Raw genomic sequence first — 25,601 nt, 5'->3', positions numbered from 1 at the left:
TCAAAGATTTAATTACCAATTTCATGAACATGAAAGCACGAAAAGCTAAGTGGTTGTAAACCCTTTATTTGTTCAGCAATCCCACAAAGATGCACTCCATCTTTCAGCTCCTATTTCCTTTGCATCTTGTGCCAACTGATAGTCTGCAGGGGGTGCGCCAGAGACCCTTGGCACAGTCCTGCTTTTCTTACATTACTGACGTTTATTTCACAGTCCATGTTTACAGCTATGTGCTCTAGCAAACAGCCTAGATTTATTCATTTGCTTTATTAGTAGTGCGTGTTTCCCATAAACCTTAAATTTTTTCTCTGGAGGATGAAATAAAATTATTCCTTTTAGTCTCTTATGGCAACGACCTTCACCGATTTTTACTTGCCTGCTGAGAATGATGAGTTAGAAGTAATGAGAGCACCGACTATTCCATTCATTTCCATAGGGTTAGATTTAGTAGCTAGTTGCATATGAAAACATCAATCGTATACAGTAGAAACTGCCAAGTCACAACCAGAATTTGTGTTTTTTTTTAGTACCAGGCAATTCCACCAAGTGGGAGTTGATAAAAGATCCCATTTAGTGTAGCTTGTCAAGATTCATGAATTCTTCCCTCCTTTTGAATTCTTGTCTGAATCAGTTAAGCATACAACTGTAAATTAATATGCTATAACTCATTCCCAAAATTTAAATGTCAGGGAAGGACTGAATTAGAGTATCTGTTAGTTCTAACAATGTATGTCAGTAAATTGGCGTTTAGTACCACCTTTCTGTAACTGAAGATTACATGCACAATCAAAAGCTTTCATTTAAAAAAAACTGTAATTACATGTTTGGATAACAAAATGGTAGTTTTTTTGAATTAAGCTGCGAATTCCTTCTCTTCTGCATCCACTAGACCCATTCCATCACTGTAAGGAGTCACTAAAGTTGAGGGCTGGTACTGAGCTGACAGATGTCTAGATGAAACATAATGTCTTTTGTATAAAAACCAAAGGACTGTTGAGGTAATTGCTATGATTATAGCAATTGTAATAACCAGGGCCATTATTAAAACTTTCTGATCTGAAATAAATAAAAACAAACAAACATTCAGTTAAATGTTAATCTGAAAGGCATTTGTGAACTAAAGTCGATCATGTTACTAATTGGTAATTAAAACAAGGCCAGAGTTCCATAGATGGAAGTTCTTTTATTTAATTTTATTATGATATTTGTACCCCACATTATCCCAAACAGAGTTCAGGTTCAATGTGGCTTACAATCCAATTATAAGCAGGTACTATCTCTGTCCCTAGAGGGCTCACAATCTTGGTTTTTGTACCTGGGGCAATGGAAGGTTAAGTGGCTTGGCCCAAGGTCACAAGGAGCTGCAGTGGGAATTGAACCCAGGATGCTGGGATCAAAGTCTAGCAGGCTTAACTATTTTATATATCATACTCTACTAGGGAACAGGACAAACTGTTGGCTTTTGCTTTAGAAAAGCTGTAATGTCCTTTCCCAAAAGGCCTTAAAATGTGTGTTCTAGCAGTTCATATTTTGTCAATTCATCTTTACAGCCATAAATAATCTGAAGCCAGTGTGAAAAAAAATGTCAATAAAGACTTTCAATAAGATTTAACATGCTTTTTGAGGACTGCAAATCAAGTCTATATCTTCAGTACAGTTGCAGATAAGCATAATTTTGTGTCAATTTGAAGTCAGAAAATTAGATCGTAAATTGGATTATAGGAAAAGATTCGTACAAAATGGACTTTATACACACTGGCTTATTTTGGAATTTTTTTTTTAAAGACACATAGTACTGCATAACAATAAGGAGAAAGCAATATAGTGTAGGCAAAACTATATATATATATATATCCACCCAACCCTCTCATCTATATATATCGCATACAGTTTGCCACAAAATATGTACCTTCATATTTTGTGGGGGTTTCCCACTTCTCAAGATTTCTGGTATAGCTCTAGCAGTAAGCAGTGGTGTGCTGGAGCGGGCTCTCATGGGCTCGCGAGAGCCGTTTGTTAAGTTTTTAAGAATTTTGGAAGTCGGTTGTTAAAGTAGGCTGCTCCCTGCTCCTTGTTTCTGACTCTGATCATCAGGCTGGGACTTTTCATGCAAGTGCAAGAAGGTTCCATCATGTTGCTCACAGCCAGAAACAAGCAGCAGAGAATGGTGGCAGTCCATTTATTGGCTGGTGGGGCTCGGCAAAGGTATGCCTAGCGTGTCCGCACAAGGGAGAAGAGAGAGAGGCATGTATTCCCACACCCCACCCCCGAAATTTCAGGGCCGGCTATGCCCAGAGAGAGAGCCCATTGTTAAAAATTTACCAGCACACCCCTGGCAGTAAGTATAGATAATTGAGTGTTGTCATGATCCTTCATTAATATATTAAGAGTGGCACCCTTGTACGATAGTGGTTCTGATATGTTGAAAATGTGTTGTATTTTACACCAGATTTGAGACCAGAAAGCAAACACCAATGCACACTGGAATAATAAGTGCTCAAGAGTCCCTTTATCTGCTATACAAAACCAACAAACATCTGAAGAAACTGAAGATAATTTGTTTTGACTGGTGACCATATTTCTCTGTGAGCCATAAAAAAAACTATGGATTGGAAGGCGTTCCAAGATGGCGGCACGTAGCTAAGTGAGCTCTGACCTCGATTCGGCGGCGTTTTAAAAATTAATTCTTACCTATGCTGCACACCAAACGGAAGGGCACGGTCCGGGGCGAAGCTTCAACACTCCGGACCTCATCCCCGCAACAGCTCTATCGAGCAGTTCATCTCGCAAACTTCTTCCCAAGATGTCGTGAGTGTTCCCCGCTGTCCCCCAGAGCGGGGGAGCTTTGGAGGACTTGGGACTTGATGTCACGCTTTCTCCTCCGGCGCTTAAACCACCTCCCCACCCAGAAGGACGCCGGATCCAGAGAGGTTCCCTCAAATCCGAAGGGGGTGTCGATGGTGAACCCCTAATCGAAGGGGCTGGAGCGGCGGAACCAGATGGGTCGCAAAGGTCTAAGGGCCTGAGCTTAGAAGAGAAGCTTCTAAAATCTGCTCCTGGGTCGGTGTCGTTGGAGAACATATGGAGTGTTCTCCAACAATTAGCAATGAATGTGGATAAGTCTACGAAAGAGCTATCTTCTTTAGTAAGTACAATGAATGCCTTTTCTGAATCTCTGACTGGTATAAAAAAAAGGAGTTTACTGCTCAAACCATAAAGCTCAATCAAGATGTTAAAAAAACTACAAGATTTATCTTCAGAAATGATAAAAGATAAAATCATAACAAGAAAGATTGATCAAATTGAAAACTACAATCGAAGACTAAACGTGAGGATTCTGAATTTTCCAAGAGAGAAAGAGTAACACCGTTAGATGCTTTTAAAAAATACTTAATTGAAATTTTGAAGTATACCCCAGAAACTTTACTTCCAGTTAACAAAATTTACTACATAATGAACAAGACCTCCTTGGAAGCAGGATCCTTAACCGATAAACCTGTAAGTTTAGGGGAACAAACAAACTTAAATATATCTGAACTGTTGGAAGCTACTATTTCGGATCAATCAGAAAGAATGACTTTAATGGTTCAGTTTGTTTTCTTGCAAGACGTTCTATGGTAAAACAGTACGCATATTTCAGGATGTAACGAAACAAATGCAGGATATTAGGAAATCTTTTTTGAGCATGAGGAAAGAGACCCAGGAATTGGGAGCCTCTTTCTTCTTGAATTATCCAAGCGTGTGGTGAAATATCTAGGTTTAAAATACATATTTTTCCAGCCAGAGCAGTTAAGAGTATTCATTGACTCTAGGAAGTTATGATTTTTCTACATTCTAACTAAATGTTTAAGTTGTAAGAAATTAAGGAAGAATGATATGTGTGAAGACTGTTCTTTAGTTATATTTACCTATATTTTTCCCCATTTATTCTTAGTAATGCCTTGTTTTTGCTCGTATTTTGTGATATAAAAAAGGCATTGATGTATCTTCTTAAGATGAATGTGATATTCTTATAATATTTTCTGTCTGATTTACTCAGCAAGTTTGTCTTGTATTGTAAAGTTTTTGAAAGTATAAACAAATTAAAAAAACCCCATGGATTGACAAATCAATGATGATTTACAAGGTCTGAATCTTTTAGATCATAGAGTTGACCAGTTCATATCCTCAAGATCTGTTTCTCATAACTTTGAACAGGAGGATTTAAAGTCTTGAATCTACTATTTTTCAGTAGGTAGTTTGATAACTTTGTTCCAACTGGATATTTCATGTTTGGATGCATGAATCTTAATACACAAAAATTGAACATCTGGGCAATCTGTGCTTGGAAGAGAGTTTTTAAAGTTTGCCTTGAGTGTATGCTTAATTTGAATCCATTTGTAACACTGGGTAAAATAAAGACGATAAGCTTTACATGCCTCAGAAAATGACAGGTATTGTCTTCCTTTATAATATCTCCAACAGTTTGTATTCCCATTTTGGCCCAGGAAGACCATCTTTGACCTTCAATCTTCAGATTGGGATTATTCTATAATGGCATACACATAAAGTGATCAGCAATTTGAGAATAGATGACAGATTATGTTTCGTATGTTTGGGAAGTTTTTTCCCGTAATGGTTTTCCAGTGCAATTGGATAGTACATATCAGTCTCTAGAGTAGCCCAGCCAGGTTGGCCATTGGTGGTAGAATTTTGAAACCATAGCATTCCTTGATGCAAGATATAAACCCAATGCTAATTGTATAAATTAAGAGAAGTTAACTCCACCTTGATCTTTTGTTAAGAACAGTTTATACAATGCAATTCGAGGTTGTTTACCATTCCACAGAAATTGCACCAACAACTTAGTTAATGAAGTATATAATATTTCCTATCAAAGAAAACTGGTATCATATTGAAATAGCACAGGATCACAGGCACAATAGACATTTTTATAGTTTCAAGTCTACCCCACCAAGATACCCATTTCGATTTCCAGATAGTGCAGAGATCTCTGAGTTTTGAAAGTAAGTTTTGCTTGTTAGAATTAATAGTATCTTGTATATTAGGAAGAATTTTCATTCCAAGATATTTAAGACTGTCTGCTTTCCATTGACAAGTTTAAAGTAAATCTTTAGTTGCATGGATGTTTAAGGGCAATATTTCAGATTTAGACCAATTTATTTTGTACCTCAAGAAGGTACCAACCCTGTCTATAAGCTTAAGGAGAGAAGGATGCAGATAGTTTATATGTGCGTTCTTGCAAACTAATACCATGTATTGCAGAATTTTGTTATAGCAAGTAATAAAGGTTCCAATGCTAAATCAAAACGGAGTGGTGAAAGAGGGCAGCCTTGACGTGTACCCCTTTGAGGTATGAAAGGGTTTGCCAGTCTATTGTTAATATAAAGCCTAGCTGAAGGATTGTTATAAAGTGATTTACCCATATGGCAGAATTTAGGGCCAAAACCAAACGTTTCCATTACCCTGAACTTATATTGCCATTCAACTCTATCGAAGGCCTTCTCAGCATCAAGAGATACTGAGAAGGCTGATTCAGAGATTTTCTTTGATATTTGCATCAGTTGGAGACTGATGACTGTCTATTCCAGTTTGATCTGGCTGTATAAGTTTGGAGATATGTTTAGATAATCTGTTAGCCAGAACTTTAGTTATAAATTGCACCATTTATATTAATGACAGAGGTCTGTAATATGATGCAAGCAATGGATCTCAACCTGGTATAGGTAATACAATAACCAAGGCCTCAGCCATAGTACCAGATATTTCTCCTCTATTTCAGTGTAAACCTCTTAGAACATTGGTGTTAGGTTGTGTGTTGAATTTAGCATAGAATTTAATTGTTAGACCGTCCATGCCAAGGGTTTTACCATGTTGTAAATCTATAGTGTTGATCAAGTGTTGAAGCTTTCAAGGCTTTCATATTCTATTTCTGATAATTTAGGCATTGAGATAGAGTTGAAGAATTCCTCTCTGCAATTAGTATCCTGCTGTGTGTCTGCTTATGTAGTGATTGATAAAAGGAAGTAAAATGATCCAGTATCTCATGATGTTGTATATAAACACAATTACCACCACCTTTTATGGCTGCTATTCTTTCAATTTTTTGCCATGCAAATATGATGCCAGCAGTTTGCCTGCTTTATTTGACGATTCATAATAATTGGCATTCTGTATAAAAATTAAACCTCTCACTTTTTTTTACCCTGTAACAAGCAGCTAACCATTTAGTCCTTAATTGCAAATCTAGATTTTGAATGCCCTTTTCCAGTATTTGTTTGTAATCTCTGTAATCTATTAAATTTAGCAGTGTATCTCATAATATAATCTCTAATAGTTGGTTTAAAAGCATCCCACAATGCTTATTCCATAAAAGTAATAATCCCCCCCCCCCTTTTTACAAAGCCGCACAGCAACGCTGACACAACCCATTCACTGTCTTGGCATTACTGTACGGGGAGCTGCTAGCGCAGCTTTGTAAAAAAAAAAAAAAAAGGGGGGGGAGTCTTTATCCATAAGCAGAGAGTTGTTAAATCTCCATAAGGAAGGTGGTGTGGGAGGAGGGGAGATCAAGAGTTTCAACATAATACCTGCTGAAATTATAGCATTTTCAATTGTGTAATCAATTCTAGAAAAAGATTTGTGAACAGGAGAGCAGCAAGTGAAATCTTGTTCCGCTGGATTATGTATTCTCCAGATATCAGACAGCCCAAAATCTGGTATTAATGATGTAATTCCATTATTTATTTTATTCATAAGACCTATTAAGTTTCCTATCCAATAGTGGATCAAGTACTAAGTTAAATCCCCTGCAATAAAAAGATTCTGGTATGATTTATACAAAACATTTTTACAGAGTGAATGAAAAACAAATTCTGTATTACCAGATGATGGAGCATAGATATTAAAGACAGAGTATTGTGTTTGATCTATATTAATATAAGAATCCATCTACTCTCTGCATCTCCATATTACTCATTGATTTTAATATTAGTTTTTAATTAAATAAGAGTAGCTACTCCTCTCTTTTTACCTATTGCTGGTGCATAGAAACACTCTTTAACCCACCCAACCATTCAAATGAGTTTCCTGTAACAGACGTATGTCAGAGCTAGATTTTTGCGATAGTTTAATATTTTCTTTTTTATGGGATGATTCAATATTTTTATAGTCATCAAGCTAATAACTAATAATATGTACTATTCTAGGTGTCTAATATAAATATGGATAAAGACAATTATGAGAAAGTAGTATATGTTATTTGAGTGTAGTGATTTAGCTTGCTACTACATATGAAATGAGAACCCCAAAACAAACGCCCTGCAACATAACCCCTTATGTTTTCTCCAATTTTGTGCTAATTATTGGTGAGCATAGCAAACATGGTACAATGGAACTTTCTCCAAGCTCAACCCCTCTTAACAACTAATCAGCAGTAAAGAAATAATATCTGCTCTATGACTAATGAGCAGTATTAACATTTACCAATTATTTTGGGGTTAAACATGGTCAGTTACAGTTTGTACCTCCTGGAATTCTTAATGTATTCTTTAAGCCTTTGTATCGCTCCATGGTGCGACCACACCTCGAATATTGCGTTCAATTCATGTCGCTGCATCTCAAAAAAGATATAGTGGAATTAGAAAAGGTGCAGAGAAGGGCGACAAAAATGATAAAGGGGATGGGACGACTTCCCTATGAGGAAAGGCTAAAGTGGCTAGGGCTCTTCAGCTTGAAGAAAAGGTGGCTGAGGGGAGATATAATAGAGGTCTATAACATAATGAGTGGAGTTGAACTGGTAGATGTGAAACGTCTGTTTACGCTTTCCAAAAATACTAGGACTAGGGGGCATGCGATGAAGCTACAATGTAGTAAATTTAAAATGAATCGGAGAAAATATTTCTTCATGCAATGTGTAATTAAACTCTGGAATTCATTGCCAGAGAATGTGGTAAAGGCAGTTAGCTTAGCGGAGTTTAAAAAAGGGTTGGATAGCTTCCTAAAGGAAAAGTCCATAGACCATTATTAAATAGACTTGGGGAAAATCCACTATTTCTGGATAAGCAGTATAAAATGTTTTGTACTTTTTTGGGGATCTTGCCAGGTATTTGTGGATTGGCCACTGTTGGAAACAGGATGCTGGGCTTGATGGACCTTTGGTCTTTCCCAGTATGGCAATACTTATGGACTTATGTAAGCTCAACAGGGTCCTCATAGTTTTTGGTGTTATTAAGATGCGTCACCTGCATGATCGCAGGATACAGCCCATATTGTGCCCCAATTTGCTTTAGTTGAGGGTGCATGGCTAAAAATTGTTTACACATTTGTGCAGTAGACTTAGCAAAGTCCTGAGTAATAATGATTTTTGATCCATTCCATGCCAAATTTTTAATGGCTTTAGCTTTTGAAATTATTTCGACAACCTGGGTGTATTGGACCACTTTAAAATCATTGGTCTAGGCCTGGACATGTTTTCAGGTTTGCAGGTTGGGATCTGCAGAAGTATAAAGTCGTGTATAAAACTGCATGGATTCTGCCCTTCTATACCTTCTGCAAAACCCAGAATCCTTATTCCATCTACTTCAATTGTTGGCCTCTTCCAAATCCTTTTGTATCTGTAGAAGCTTGTCATGATTAGAGTGCCATTTAAACACCTCATCCTCCAATTTAGAAATCTGGTTTTCAGCATGTGAGTTTCAGTCATAAGATGTACTTAATTGCAGTTAAAGTCGCTACTTCTGCTTGAAGTGCGAAGATGTTTAAAGCACTATTCTGGATAATTCTTTGACTGTGAGCTCATTCATAATTGGCTCTGTAAACTCCTGTAGTTCTTGTGGACCAAAAAACGTTTTTGGTGCTCTTACCATCTGTTGTTTCAGTCTGGTCCTTTTGGGTTTCTTCCGCTTGTTTTGTTGTTTTTGTGCGTTTGGCATTTTTTGCGGGAGATTTGGACTCTCTTGTTCTTGTGGAGACGCCATTTTCAATGGCACAATAACTTGACTGGCACCAACTAAAGTTCATTTAAATGTCCTGTTGAAATTCTAAAGCTGTGTTATTCTAGATCTGTAAAGGGACCGGTGCTATATTGTACTGATCTGCAAATGGGAATGATGAGTGAGGAAATTACATTTGCAGATGACACAAAATTCAAATCTGTTAAAATGCATGTGGATTGTAAAACATTGCAGGAAGACTTTAGGAAATTGGCTCTTGGGCCAAACCAGGGGGGGGGGGGGGGGGGGGGCGGCGGCGCCAACTGACAGTCTGCAGGGGGGCACCAGAGACCCTTGGCACGGCCCTGCTTGCTTGGAATGCAAGACAGCAGTAAAGCATATTAAAACGTAGAAAAATCTAATAAACAGGGCAATAATCAAAAAGCATGTTTTCCCTAAACGAGCTCTTTGATTATTTCTCAATCTGTGTAACAGTACATTTGCAACAATGTGGGTACTTTTACCTCTGCAGTGAAGAGGCATTCCTACAGGTTTTTGTTTTCCTTTCTCTTATTCGCAAGGGCTCTAGTACAATTTCTCTTGTTGATACTAAATTTTCCCAATCTCTTTCTCCATCTGAAACCACTGCATATCACCTTCTGCTTTCATCACTTCACCACCCCTTTTGTCTTCTCCCTTTTTCTCAGCTATCAAATTAACATTTTCTTCCTGTTATTCAAACATCTCCATTCTGTCTGAGTGCATCTCATCTCCATTGCTGTCATCGTGCCTCTCCTACTGTTCTCCGTACTCTCTTGTTCCTTCTCCTGCTCTCTGTTGGGGATATTAATCCCAGTCATGGTCCTCCAAATCAGCTCTCAGCCTACTCGTGCAGGTCACACCACAATATCTCCAATCTTATTTCTGTTCCTCTCCTTTACCCTTCTTCTCTGCCTCTCTCATGTGCCCTGTGAAATGCCCGCTATGTCTCCATCATGCTTGCCTACATCCATGACCTCTTTATCTCTTGTACTTTTCATATCTGCCTGAACTAATTGAGACTTGGCTTTGCCCTGAAGACCCTGTTTCAGCAGTTGCCCTATGTCCTAGAGGTTACATTTCTCCCATATACTTTGCCCAGTTGGCCACGGAGGTGGTGTTGAGCTGCTATTGAGCTGCTACTCTCACCCTCTTGTAAATTCCAACCACTTCCTCCACTTCAGTCTCACTGCTTTACTCCTGTACCTCTCTGAGTAGCAGTCATTTATCGATCCCCTGATAAGTCCCATTCTTTCTTTCTTTCCACTGACCTGGCTTTCCTTCTTTCTTGAAAATTCATCTCCTTCTCTCATTCTTGGGGATTTTAACATCCATGCTAATGACCCCTCTAACTCTTATGCCTCTTAGTTTCACGTTTTAACATCCTCATTCAGTCTTCAGCTGTTCTCCACTAACCCTGCTCACCAGAATGGCCATTGTCTTGATCTTGTCTTCTTCTCCTCCAACTGCTCACTCTCTAATTTCTGCACCTCAGTTCTTCCCCTCTCTCACCATCATCTTGTAACTTTCATACTTAGAGGGGCATAATCGAAAGGGACGCCCAAGCTTTGCTAAGGACATCCTCACAAAACGTCCCGATGGAGGGGTGGGGAAACCCGTATTATCGAAAACAAGATGGACGTCCATCTTTCATTTTGATAATACAGTCGGGAACGCCCAAATCTTGAAATTTAGATCATCCTATTAATAAGCTGTAACGGTAGACAAAGCAATAATATCATGTATTAATAGCACTGAAGTAAAATGACATTTTGAAATATCAGATTTACCAGAAGATTAATTGCTAGCAATGGTAAGAGGTTTACTGAATAAGAATGCTTTCAACAATTTACAAAATTTTAAGTAATCAGTAACATATCTAAGTGATTTAGATAGGGAATTCCATTTCTTAGTAGCTTGATGTGTAAAGCTTGCATCATGAATTGATTTGTAATGAAGTTTCTTACAACTCGGGTAGTAGAGGAGAAGATAGTGTCTTGATGCAGGAAGAGCATTTCGTAGAGGTAATTCTAACAGTCTTTGCATGTAATCAGGTGAAAAACCAAATAAAATATGATAAACAAATACACATAATTTAAAGGTGATTCTTGCATTTATAGGAAGCCAATGTAAGTTGGTCAAGAGAGGTGTTGATTTGGTACAGCTAGGAGCTTTACATATGAGATGAGCAGTAGTGTTCTGAGTTGTTTGAAGTTTTTTAAAAAGAGAGACTTATAATCCTGAGTAAACAGCATTACAATAATCAAATCTGGATAGCACTAATGACTGGAACAAAGAGCGAAATATTCAGTTTGAAAAGAAAAGTATCAATTTTTTCAGTCTCCACAAAGAATTACAGACCCATCATTATGTGGATAAGGATGAGATGGTTCAAATAAAGCCCCATTTGCATAGGGAATTCGAGGTGGGAAATTGGATGTTAGGTCACGATCTTCAAATTTCCTCCAGTATTCTATGAAAGGCTTTGCCAAATGTATTTATAACGTTTATTTTCCCACCCGTTGACAGGCTCAATGTGGCTATCATCATCAGTCCGTTAAGGCAATCGCCAATCCGGTAAACAAACAAATGAACTATAGTAAGGTGAATAGGAAGGATAGTAATTACAAGGGACGAGGGAAAAGAGGAGAAGGATAATAGAGTCCATCAGGTCCATAAATTAGTTGTTTTCCAGGAATTATGGATTTAAGACAGGTCCATTAGGGTAAGCCTTTCAAAATAAGCTGGTCTTAAGAGATTTTCTGAAGTTCAGATGATCATGAATATTTTTCACAGATTTAGGTAATGCATTCCATAGTTGAGTGCTAATAAAGGAAAAGGTGGAAGCATAAGTGGATTTATACTTGAGACCATTACAGGTAGGATGATGGAGGTTTAAATATGAACGGGATGATCTGCAAGAATTCCTAGATGGCAGATTGATAAGGGTATCCATGTTAACCTGGGGCTTCACCATAAAGAATTTTATGGACCAGGGTGCAAATTTTAAAAGTAACTCGTTCCTTTACTGGAAGCCAGTGTAGTTTCTCACAAAGTGGTCTAGAACTCTCGAATGTTGACTTTCCATAGATTAATCTGGCTGCTGTATTCTGGGCGGTTTGGAATTTCTTTAGAAGTTGTTCTTTGCATCCTGTGTATATTCCATTACAGTAGTCTAGCTGGCTTAATACCAGTGATTGAACAGAAGCTTTTGCAAAATGTGTAACAAAATTGCAACAGTACACATGTATATGCCAGCACATAGCACCATATCCATTTTAGAAGCCTATTGTACACATGCAGAAAAAACAGCAGTATCTATGATGTATATGCCAACTTCACAATGCACATTAATATTTGCTGAAACACATGTATGTGCCACATTTTAAAAAGCACAGACCAACCATGCAAATAAGAGGTTCCCTAACCAAGAGAATGAACAATTGTCAAGATACAGCACAAACAGATTTGCACTCCCCTGCCATGTCTAGAGGGAAAGGTTTTATGTGTAAACCACCTTGATTTGTGCTTCAATAGAAGGCGGTATATCAAAAATTGATAGACTTAGAAAGTCAGATGTGGGAAAAAAAAAACTTAACCCCCCCTCACAGAGAGTGGGAGCAACTTTCTTAAGTTGCTGCACCCCAATCCTAGCATCGGCGCCTCTTCATAATCATCTCAACCCCAATGGTAGCTTCTTCAACCCTCCCCAACACCACATCAAAGCCTCCTCCTCACATTACTCGACCCTCCTGATAGCGCAACAACCTACATCACCTGCCTCCCCAACAGCAGAGACCCTCATCGCCCCTCAGAGGCCCCCACAGGTGGATATGAGCTGAAAAGGTGGAGGCCTCACCCACACTCACTCGCCCCCTCCCAGGGCACATATTGCCCTTGGGCCACAAGGCCCCACTAACCCCCCCTTCCAAGCCCTTGTGATTATCTGGAGTATCTATAGGAGCGGAAGTGATGCCCACTCACTCCTGCCTCATGGCTGCTGGTTCTTCGAAATGGCTGATGATCTCTAGTGGTAAATATCATGGTATTACCATGTATTGGGAACTGCATTATAAATTCTTATTGTGACTACGTTTCACCTTATGGAACGTTCAGAGCTGGGTTCCAGGCTGATGCTGCTTCTCCGTTTCCCCATGTGTCAGTAAATCTTGGACACGTGTTTCTGATGTGTACATATATTTATTTATTTATTTATTTGTTGCATTTGTATCCCACATTTTCCCACCTATTTGCAGGATCAATGTGACTTACATCTTACCGGTCAAGGCGATCGCCTAAACCGGTGTGGAACATGCGTGCGTTTGTCCGTGTCCAAACTCCTCCGGCCCTCGAAGAGCTATGGCCACCAAACCTGGCATGCAGACTCTACCCACCGTTGCCAAGGTTATTGTGTAGTCTGAAACGATTCAGTTCACGAGGACATTCAGGGGAGGGGGAGAAATACCTCCATCCATTAAATGAATAGGCTGCAGGTCGGAAAGTTCTTTCTTGCTCTTGCTAAGCCACAAACTGCTCCCTTGCTGTTGCTAAGTAACAAATTGCTTGGGACAGGGTGAGGGCTCAGACACTGGTAGGGAGAAACACGGACAGTAGCTGTGCAGTTGTCCCTCTCTCATTCTCTAACATCCTCTTCCATAACAATGTCAGTACAAGGGAGGTTCAGAGACTGGTAGGAACAGGGTAGGGAGAAAGTATTGGGGTCTGTGCATGAACTCACTACCCTGCCAGGGGAACGCTCCTCAAAAAGGGTGGGAAACTGAATTTCAATATGCCCTTGAACAGAAGTCTGTGTTTTGACAGGAAAATAGTGAAAGCCAAACGGCAGGCACTTGCTGGATTGAAAGAAACAACTAATCAAGAAAATCAAACTAAACAAATTGATTGGAAAAAGAAAAGTTAGTGCTAGGTAGGGGGTGGGGTTGGCATGTCTGGGATCAGTATCAGGATTTACAGCTGCCCCTACAATAGGAATTTAGATGTACCTTGAAGCAGGTGTAAATTTCAGTGTCCAGGTTTCCCAATGCAGACGTGGATTCCCTATGTCAAATTCGGGATGAATGTCTGTATTACTGTTCTGCCCAGACCACTCCTGGACAGAACAGGCCATGCTCACTTGCCATGTAGATGTATTTACCTTTCCTACGCCTAAATTGGCCCCTGTTCTGTGGGTCTCTCCCAGGCATTTGAATGTTAACATTAAATATGGGGATGCTTCTAAAATAAGGGCCTACATATTGCAAAATTGTTCTTAATTCAGTAGTATACAGAGAGGCATATTTTCAAAGCACTTAGTCTTCCAAAGTTCCATAGAAACCTATGGAACTTTGGAAGGCTAAGTGCTTTGAAAATATGATGGAGAGCTACCTAGCTGCTCGTGTGCACAGTGCGGTTTGTTATTAGTAAACCCAAGTACTCTCTGGGTTTGCCTCTTTAACTCTACATGAATTACTGTGTCTCCAGATAAACACTGGAAAACTCAGGGTGCCGACACAGAATTGACTAATACTAGTCCTAAAAGCTGGATTGGTATCAGGTCAGCTGGAGTTCACATGCTGAAGAAGGCCTAGTGAGTTTGAATTGGCCTGGGTGAATTAGAAAAAGCAGTTCTGTCAACCCATGTGAGATCCAAGAGAAAAAAAAAAAAAAAAAAGAGGTCATGTGGACCCACAAAGATCAAAAGCAGGAGTCTCTCCCCCTCCCAAATTAGGATGCATAAACCCAAAAGGAGATTGTGAGGTTGTATGGACCTGTGTAGATCAGAAAGAGCAGCAGGGTTCCCAATCACCCCATGCAAGCCCATAGAAGAAAGTGGACACTTGAGGATCAGACTGTTGACCTGAAGGAAGAAGTGAGGTCACATGGACTGCACAGAAGGGGTTAGGCAGGTAGGGCACTGGTGACGGGAAGGTAAGGGGATAGAGAGATATTATACAAGTGTGTAAAAAGTGTGTAGTGGCGAGGAGAAAGTTTGTGCCCACCCTCTCTTCCAATTGCAGGGTGACCAGAAATCAAAAGCTTACATACTCTAGCTACACTTACAAGGCAGTTTTGCCTTCATAGCACTAGAATTCACTAAACAAAGAAAAACACATTGAATGCTTGAAACTCTTAAGAAACTATTTATACTGCAGCTACTCCACTGATACCCTTAAACAGAACTCATCTGGGATTTCAGGAAACAAATAGTTAAGAAGCTGGTTCAAGAGGAGGATTTAGGTGCCAGAAAATGTTGAACTGGAAGACCTGATTGGGCCTGGAGGACTTTGTGAACACATAAAACTATTATTACAAACAACAACAATAAAAAAGAGATTTATCTTTATGATTTTCTGTTCCAAGAAATATGCATTGAAAAAAAATGAAGTAGGATCTGGGACTTAAAACTGACAACTTAACTCAAGGTATTTTGTAGTACTTTTTGTCTGTACTAATATCATCTTGCCCATAGGATATTTTTGTTCCATACTTACAGGCAGTTGTTTTGCACATAGTTCTAGCTTCAGTAAACTCTTCACAACTCATTTTCCTCCACTGTCCGGATCTTGCATGCATTGCAGCACAGGTGTTAAGCAGTCCCTCATTGGTGTCCTCACCACTCCAATTAGTAAATGTCAGTTCTGATTTATCATACCATTTGTACATGTTATCTGCAAGACAGAACATATTGTATATGTTTATTTTTTTAACTGGCATTTGCAAAGTTTTTTTTTTAAATTTAGCATAGTCAAATACTTTATTTTACTCTAAAAAAAAAAAAACCCCAACAAAACATTTACCCCATAAGAATGTAAGAGTAGCTATACTGGGTCAGACCAATGGTCCATCTAGCCCAATATCCCGTTTTCCAAACAGTGGCCAAGCCAGATCACAAGTACCTGGTAGAAACCCAAATTGTGCAACACTCCATACTACAAATTCCAGTGAAAGCTGTTGCTTCCCATGTCTGTCTCAATAGCAGACTATGGACTTTTCCTCCAGGAATTTGTCCAAACCTTTTTTTAAACCCAGATATGCTAACCGCTGTTACCACATCCTCCAGCAAAGAGTTCCAGAGCTTAACTATTCGTTGAGTGAGAACATATTTCCTCCTATTAGTTTTTAAAGTATTTCCATGTAACTTCCTCGAGTGTTCCCTAGTCTTTATACTTTTGGAACGAGTAAAAAATCGATTTACTTCTACTCATTCTACACCATTCAGGATTTTGTAGACCTCAATCATATCTCCCCTCATCCGTCTCTTTTCCAAGCTGAAGAGCCCTAACCTTTCCTCATATGAGAGAAGTTCCATCCCCTTTATCATTTTGGTCGCTCTTCTTTGAACCTTTTCTAATTCCACTATATCTTTTCTGAGATACCGCAACCAGAACTGAATGTATTACTCAAGGTGCAGACGCACCATGGAGCAATTCAAAGGCATTATTGTATTTTCAGTCTTATTCACCATCCCTTTCCTAACAACTCCTAGCATCCTGTTTGCTTTTTTGCCGCCGCCACACACTGGGTAGATTTCAGCGTATTATCTATGACGACACAGTGAATGGGCTGTGTCGACAGTACCGCACTGCCAGCCAGGCTTTGTAAACAGCGGCCTTAAATTGTTAAAAGACTATCAATGAGAGTAACGGTAGCATCTAGCATAGCAGCTTAGAAGAGCTCCTGGGATGAAAAGCTAAATCCAGCCTCACTGATAGGCAGATGCTCAAAACTCTGGCACTGTTCAGAACAGTGCTGGATCAGTGCAACAAAGGAACTCCCTATTACTCAACACTACCGAGATGTAAATTTAGGTGCGCTCATAGTGTTGAGCATTACAGAGTTCGGCGGGAGCGCATGCCCAGAATGCTAGAGGGGGTGGCCTAGTGGTTAGGGTGGTGGACTTTAGTCCTGGGGAACTGAGGAACTGAGTTCGATTCTGCACTCGAACCGGAAACAGCTGCCAATGTCAATAGCACATCACCAGATACCCTCTGTTGTAATTGGGTATAGGCAATGGGTGAAAAAATATATCAAAAACCACCTTCAGGACAGATAAGACAACCCAGCTTACAGAGGCTGAATGGTGCTATGAACTAAGAGGAACTTGGGATAAATGTCACGCTTTGTGATGTTTGATTTATGGATCAGCTGGTTTGGACAATGATACAGAGTATAAAGATATGTGATAGGTCATTTTGACTTTATCTAACAGCAGCACAATACTGTATGAAATTATATGTTTACGTTAAGTTGAAGTATAAGATCTGTAAACTTATGTTATTATGCTAGTATGATATTGCATATAAAGGGTTAGGCTGTATGGGTGAATGGTGTATGAATGAGTTGAAGTTTTGATTTTATAACATATTGGTACTGACTACTGTATGAAGTCATACAGAAGCAATAAAAGGTGAATTAGGTAAAATAGATATAGTACTGGAGTTTTTGAAGAGTAGAAATAATTGGCACTCCGGTAGTTTCAAATATTATCCCCTAATTAGCATAGTAGGTTTTATCCGGCCACGTATGCATGAATATTCAAGCTGGTGCCAAGACATGGCCCAGCACTGAATATCCAGCAATAAAACCAGCGGAGGTCAGCAAAACACTGACTGCTGCCAGATGAATATTGGGCCCAGTATCTTCCCATAAATTCTAAGCCCAATTATTTTCAGTTTTTTATGCACAAAAAGAAAAACAATAAATATGACAGGTTGCTGGCTTTCATAGCTCTGTGCTCTAACCATACCACTGCTGATGCCTCTATGCTTTCAATCCTTGTGACGAAGGATTACACAAACAAGATCACATGAAAGCTCCCAAATCCTGGATCCCTTTTATCTTCAGTTGAGAACTCATCAATTAAAATGATGATAATCCTTCTGAAATGAACTGCTACAATAAATCTTCCATTGGAATGTTCTTACCGTCTGTATCAAAATATATTCCCAGCAAAATCTCATCAGAATATTGCCAATTTGTTTTCAAGGATTCCACTATAAATATATTTTCTTCTTCATTTTTGATACTGATGATGTCGGCACCAGAAACTATTTTCGAAAAAGAAAAAAAAATCATATTAATTTTATTTTCAGTTAATAGAACTGATAAGAATGTAACTCATGTATCTGGTATGTAAATAGAGAAGCCTTAATTCTTAAACAAAGCTTTAATAGCAAACTTTCTTATTTGACAGGCATACACACAACAAATTTTCTCCCCCTTGTATATGTATAGGATTGAGGGCTAAGACCCAGTAAATGGGGTTCCAATGGAGAGAAAGAAGCACTCTGGAGACCCTCGGAAGTCTCCACCTCCAAATATAGATAAAATTATTTTGGTGGGATTTATTGCTAATAAAGGGAACGTAGATTAATTGGTCTAAAATTGTTTACACAAATAACCATAAAATAATGGAGGACCCTGTGTGAAACTGCTTAACTAATGGGACAAGTAACAACAAGCTAAACCTAATGGACTATCACTTATTTATTTAAATCCTTTCTAAAGTTAAATGCTAGTGTATTTGATTTCCTAAGTTCACTTACTTCAATGCCAATATCAAAACTGATCATATTATGATCACTGTTATCAAGCGGCCCTCGCACCGTTACCCCTTGCAGCAGATCATGAGCTCTAGTAATGACTAAATCTAGTATTTTTCCTTCTCTTGTGGGCTCCTGAACCAGCTGTTCCATGAAGCTGTCCTTGAAATTTCACCTTCCCAGCACGTACTGATGTTACATTAACCCAGTCTATATGTGGATAATTGAAATCACCCATTAATATTATATTGCCCAATTTATTCGCTTCCCTAATTTCCTTTGACATTGCTGCATCCGTCCGCTCGTCCTGGCCAGGCGGACGGTAGTACACTCCTATCACCGTCCTTTTCCCATTTTCACGTGGAATTTCAATCCACAAAGATTCCAATAGGGGTTTTGTCTCCTGCAATATTTGCAGCCTGAGTCAAGGTTCTCATTTACATACAAGGTTCTTACCTCGGGGTCCTGCGGCAGCAGTGAAAGGCGAGCAGGCACGGCGCTGCAGCCTGCCTTCCCTTCTGTCTCAGCCGTGCCTGCTCGCCTTTCACTGCTGCTGCAGGACTCCGAGGTAAGAACTTTTAAATTCAGGCCGGCACGCAGGAAGGCGAGGGGCAGGTGGAGGACTGGGAGAAGAGGGCAGGCAATGCAGGTCAGGCTGCACCTCGGAGGGGAGAGAGGGAGGGAGGCACGGGGGTCTGGAACTCGGAGGACAGGGGGCGATTCTCCCGCGATTGTATCCTCCCCTCCAACGTTCTGTGGCTGGCTGGTGATGGTTTCCCTTCCCTCTCATTGATCTGCCCTCTGACGTCATCACGTTGAGACGCGAGGGCGGACCAATGGGAATTGTGTTATGAACCCAGGCATCCAGACGTAGAACGTTGGAGGTGCAAATTATTATATAGGATATGTGAATACAGTCATATGTGACAGAGAAAATATCGCGGTGTACTAATGATGTAACTGTAGATAAGATGGAAGAAATATATGTTAATGTGTGATGTTGTGACAATGAAATAAACGAAACTAATAATAAAGTATAGAAGATTATAAGAACTGCAAATATGACTTTACTAAAAACAGGAATAAGTGGTAAAAATAAAGGCTGTGAATTATAGGAATAAGTGATAAAAATAATGGCTATGAATTAAAGTGAAGAGAGAAATGTACACCAGAAAGTCTTAAAAATACCTATAGGTAACACAATTAAAATCAAGAATAGCCTAACAAAAATAAAAATTGAAAACAGTAAAAAAAAGGATAAAAACAGTTGTTCAGCGATGAGATCAAAAATATCTAATTAACTCAGGGGCCCTTTTACTAAGCAGTGTAAGCATCTATGCGCACCAGTGCGCCAAAATGGAGTTACTGCGTGTCTTGCGGTAATTTCATTTTTGCCGTGTGTCCGATACACGTGTCCGAAAAATAATTGTTATTTTCTGGCGTGCGTCCACTATGCGCGCCAAGTGGCATTTGACATGCGTAGGTCATTACCGCCTGGTTATCATGTGAGAATTTACCGCTAGGTCAATGGCTGGTGGTAAGGTCTCAGACACAAAAAGGACGCGCACCAATTTTGATTTTGCCGCACATCCATTTTCGGCAAAAATTTAAAAAATGCATTTTGTTGGAGGTGCGCTGAAAAATGGATTTGCGTGCACCCTAAACACGCACCTACACTACCACAGGCCACTTTTCAGCACACCTTTGTAAAAGGACCCTTTAATGTGCACTATCATTTTTAAACAGCGGTTTCTATGCAACTCATACACTACTTTCTTGCTGAAGCTCTGTGCCACTGTTTGCACTAAGGTAGGTGTTTTCATTTATTTTGAGTGGCATTTAATGACTTGATTCCATTCTATATCTAAACCAACTAATACTGATCCCTTCTAATTTGATTATGTTAATCATATATCTTACCTGTTTTATTTTGTGTTATGTAAATAATTCTACTGACCTATCTACCTAATTTCTTACACAGTAATATGTTAAATTAGACCATACCTCTTACTCTGTTTATGATTATACCTTTTGCAACATAGTGTAAGCCACAAATAGGTGGGAAATTGTGGGGTACAAATGCAACAAATAAATAAATAAATTTGTGTTTATACATGTTTTAATGACAGAGCTGTTTATTAATGGTTTATGACAGCTTTCTCAGTCACCGATTTTACCAGAGGTTCAACTGAAGGTCCAGTCTTTTCTCCCTACAGTGCTGGCAGTATGTTTGCCTTGTAAGTGGAGTCTTATAAAATTTGTTTTGATATTTTAGCACTCTCTTTAGCACACTGCACTAAGAATATGTACTTTCAATACTTTACATGACTTTTATGGTGATTCTTTCGTTTTATTTTATTAGCAGCACCTTTGTTTTTACTGCATGGCTGGCTTTAAATCTCACTTTTTGGATGTTGGCAATTTTCTTCCCATTGAGCTTCAGCATTTTTTCTCATACACTCACTTATGCGCATTGAGTTAATTGGTCATTTTTGATCCTGTCACTGCACAACTGTTCTGTTGTCTTTTTCAGTGTTTCTAATAAAGAGATTTTAACTGGTTCACATTTGTCACACTGGTATCACCATGAAGGGCATAATCGAAAGGGACACCCAAGTTTTGTTGAGGACGTCCTCGCAAAACGTCCCGATGGAGGGGCGGGGAAACCCGTATTATCGAAAAAGATGGATGTATCATAGTAAATGACGACAGATAAAGACCTGACCGGTCCATCCAGTCTGCCCAACAAGATAAACTCATTTTACAAGGTATGTAATACTTTATATGTATATCCGAGTTTGATTTGTCCCTGCCTTTCTCAGGGCACAGACCGTAGAAGTCCGCCCTGCACCGTTTTTATTCTCCAAATACCAGCGTCGCCACCCAATGTCCGTTAAGATTCCATAGATCCAGTCCTTCTAAACAGGATTCCTTTGTGTTTATCCCACGTCCATCTTTTGTTTTGATAATACGGTCGGGGACGCCCAAATCTTGAAATTTAGGTCATCCTTAGAAATGGTCGTCCCTAGACTTGGTTGTTTCTGATTTTCGGCGATAATGGAAACCAAGGATGCCCATCTCAGAAACAACCAAATGCAAGCCCTTTAGTCATGGGAGGAGCCAGCAATTGTAGTGCACTGGTCCCCCTCACATGCCAGGACACCAACCGGGCACCCGAGGGGACACTGCAGTGGACTTCATAAATTGCTCCCAGGTACATAGCTCCCTTACCTTGGGTGCTGAGCCCCCCCAAACCCACTCCCCACAACTATACAACACTACCATACCCCTAAAGGGTGAAGGGGGCACCTAGATGTGGGTACAGTGGGTTTCTGGTGGGTTTTGGAGGGCTCACTGCTTCCTCCACAAATGTAACAGGTGGGGGGTGGGTAGGAGCCTGGGCCTGCCTGCCTGAAGTGCACTGCACCAACTAAAACTGCTCCAGGGACCTGCATACTGCTGTGATGAACCCGAGTATGACATCTGAGGCTGGCATAGAGGCTGGCAAAAAATATTTTTAAAGATATTTTTTGAGGGTGGGAGGGGGTTAGTGACCACTGGGGGAGTAAGCGTAGGTCATCTGGTCAGTTTGGGCACCTTTCTGTGCCTTGGTCGTAAGAAAAACAGGACAAGGTAAAGTTATCCAAATCCTTGTCAGGGACGCCCTTTTTTTCCATTATGGGTTGAGGACATCCATGTGTTAGGCACGCCAAAGTCCCGCCTTTGCTATGCCTCCGATACGCCCCCTTGAACTTTGGCCATCCCTGCGACAGAAAGCAGTTGGGGACGTCCAAAATCGACTTACGATTATACCAATTTGGACGACCCTGTGAGAAGGACGCCCATCTTCCGATTTGTGTCGAAAGATTGGCGTTCTTGTTTCGAAAATAAGCCTGCATGTTTTATTACATTTGAATCATGTTTATTAGTTTTTTTATATTTATGTTACTATATTTATCCTTTTTTGGACTATTTTTAATTTTTATTTTCATTAGGCTACTCTCCTTCTTTTAATTGTGTTACGGGTATTTTTAAGACTATATTTAAGACTCTTTGGTGTACATTGCACTATTTTTACCACTTATTCCTATTGTTTTTAGTAAGGTCATGCTTGAACTTCTTATAATCTTATATACTTTATTAGTAGGTTTTTTTTCATTAACATATTTTTACCATCTTGTCTACAGTTACTTACATTATTAGCACACTGTGATTTTCTGTGTCATTCACATATCCATTTACATATTTAATTGCTGTAATATTTATTGTGTCACATGATATTTATACATTCAATGATATATTTACTGTGACTTTATCTAATAGTTAGGACCCCCGAGGAAGACCTACTGCCGAAACACGGTCCGTATTGGCTCGGAATGGTCTACACAGCTTGCATTGGTTAATTGGAGAATAAACTTTTTATGTCTTTGAAGATATTGGGCTTCTGGTTTTATTGGAACTTTTCCTTTGGAGTCTTCCACTCTTTGTTAGTTATTTTGACTGCTGTGGAAGCACTGTTTTCCCCTTTTTGTTTGACTTGCTATTCTTATTGTTAAACTACATTGAGCTGTGAAAGGTATGTAAAATCTATAAGAAAAATGTAGAAGTGCAGGTCTCCAATTCTAGTCAATCACTCCTGTCTGTCAGCTTCCTGTTTATTTTAGCAATTATCTATTAGAATGTCAAAAAACAAAATAAAGAATGTACACAGGAAAACACTGAGCCATGTTATATGATGCATTGCAAGCCAGTATCGGGATTTTAAATTTGCCTTGCTTATCTTTTAGAATCTCCCCACAGATTTCTATTGCCTACTACATGCATATAAGATTTCACTTCGGCATTTTATTTTTCTAACGTCGTGAGTAATATGTAAACCGCTTTGGTTGTCCAACAGAAAAGTGTCATATCAAGAATCTAATAAACAAAGAAAATGAAAATGACACAGTTTCAATGGGTTTAGAGTAAAATAAGGCAAAATATATCATGATTCTCTCCATGTTAACAAGATTGCACATTAATGTTCCTTCTACAATGCATGATTGCAAACCTATGTGTTTGCCAGTACTCCTTTCAGATATTCTAACTAAAGTGCTGGTACACACTTATGAGCTAGCATGAACCATTAGTAAAAAAAGAAAGCAAAGAAGTGCTTTTCTTGAACTGAGTTGCTATGAATTATGCTTTCTAGAACTCTCAGGACATATTACTGTGTAGTGAAGTGTGAAGTTTCATAGCTGTGGAATGGAGTAACAGCTTTTGTAAATGAAAAGGAGTACTACTCATCAGGGAGTGAGTGAAAGGCAAGGTATGCAATGAGGGATGAGGGAGAATGTTTTCTTTTTTTTCTAAAATGAGCATACTAAGGTTGATATTCAAAGAATGTATCTAGCTAACTCTGGGAATTAAACTGGGCCAATCTTCATTGCCACACCCACTGAGCAGGTAGATTTTCTCTAGGCTATCATTGCCCACACAAAGTTTAGAGAGATAAACTGAGGTGGGCTAGAAAAGTTCCCAGGGCACTTTGCACTGGCTGACTGAAATTCTGTGGGGTCAGGGCCAGGGGCGTATCTGAGGTTTGGCGGTAGGGGGGGCAGGGGCTAGAGTGAGGGGGCACATTATAGCCCCCCCCGGCCGCCGCCCCCCCTATCGCCGTTAACCCTCCCTCCCTCCCCCGCCTACCGCCGTCACCTACCCCCGAGGTCCGCTTCCTCCTGCCGGCTTTTTAAAATATTGCTTCAGCTGGCGGGGGACCCCAACCCCCCGCCAGCCCAGCCGTGGTCTTCTTTAACTTCTTCATCCTCGTCGTGCTGAAAGCTGCATGCATCCTTAGTTCCAGTTGGACGAAGTCTGACGTCGCAGCACGTTGACGTTACAACATGCTGCGACGTCAGACTCCGTCCAACTGGAACTAAGGATGCATGCAGCTTTCAGCACGACGAGGATGAAGAAGTTAAAGAAGACTGCGGCTGGGCTGGCAGGGGGTTGGGGTCCCCCGCCAGCTGAAGCAATATTTTAAAAAGCCGGCAGGAGGAAGCGGACCTCGGGGGTAGGTGATGGCGGTAGGGGGGGTCCGGGGCGAAATCTGCGGGGGCCCAGGCCCCTGTGGCCCCACACAGATACGCCCCTGGTCAGGGCCACCAACAGACAAAGCCAGGCCAGGAGCAAACACCCCACCCCCTGAGCCTGCTTACTAGCTTAATACTTTGTCTCCTGCACCTGTGTGCCGGGACTGCATTAACTCTGCTTTGTCACACAGGTCCTTCTTCCTGCCGCATCCCCTCCCTGTTTGCGGAATCAGGAAGTACTTCACACAGGAGGCGGGATGAGGCAGGAAGAAAGACCTGTGGCCATCGGAGCAGAGTTAACGTGATAACCCAGCACTGTGGCACACAGAAGCAGGAGACTAATCAGCAGTGCCAGTGCTTGGAGGGTTCCCCTTGGAGGTCATGCCCTGGGGAATCTTGCCCCACTCTCTGCAGCCCAGCTGTGGGTAAGTCTGGTTGGAAAAAAGTGCAGTCCCAAAGTTAATGAGATAGCTTTATCTGGATGTAGTCAGCAGCAGACTTATCTGTTCAGTGGATATTAGAGTATAGGCCCATCACCTTTTCCTAACCTCTGTAAAACATTCATTGTCACATCACGCTATTTCTCTTTTTCTCTATTAATTCTGTGTTGTTGGTCATATGTAAATAAAGTAAAATGGTGACTACAGTGAAAACATAAGTTTTGGTTTCTTGTCCTTAAATAGTGCTGACAAAGGCAGGCGCAGGCAACATTTCATGCTACCAATCCTGGGCATCAGTGGCTTCCCCATGTCCATCTCAATAACAGACAACAGACTTTTCCTCCAGGAGTGTGTCCAAACCTTTTAAAACCCAGATACACCAACCGCTGTTACCACATCCTCTGGCAATGAGTTCCAGGAAGACTATTCTTTGAGTGAAATAATATTCCTTCCTATATTTTTGGGGAGAGCACGAAGTAAATGAGAGAGGGGAGAAAAGTGGGGGGTAAGCTGTTCTGTTTTCCCCATCATCTGGTGTTGTGTTGGATAAATGTTCAGGAAGCACTGCCTTATCGT

General features: G+C 40.1%; 1 protein-coding gene across 1 annotated transcript in view; it reads right to left on the bottom strand.

The window, feature by feature from the left end:
- Nucleotides 1-306: 306 nt before the first annotated feature.
- The window catches only part of LOC115475119 (lymphocyte antigen 75-like), a gene marked incomplete at its 5' end in the record, with an annotated part of 231,824 nt that continues 206,529 nt past the window's right edge, over nucleotides 307-25,601 (bottom strand). Inside the window, 3 exon segments of the mRNA XM_030210860.1 lie at nucleotides 307-1,056; nucleotides 15,464-15,640; nucleotides 17,897-18,019. Of these exon segments, the coding sequence (XP_030066720.1) occupies nucleotides 854-1,056; nucleotides 15,464-15,640; nucleotides 17,897-18,019 (503 nt within the window).

The sequence above is a fragment of the Microcaecilia unicolor genome, chromosome 7 (assembly GCF_901765095.1).
Source record: "Microcaecilia unicolor chromosome 7, aMicUni1.1, whole genome shotgun sequence".
NCBI lineage: Eukaryota > Metazoa > Chordata > Amphibia > Gymnophiona > Siphonopidae > Microcaecilia > Microcaecilia unicolor.
The sequence above is the reverse complement of the archived record's forward strand: the minus strand, read 5'-3'. Positions and strand labels throughout refer to the sequence as shown.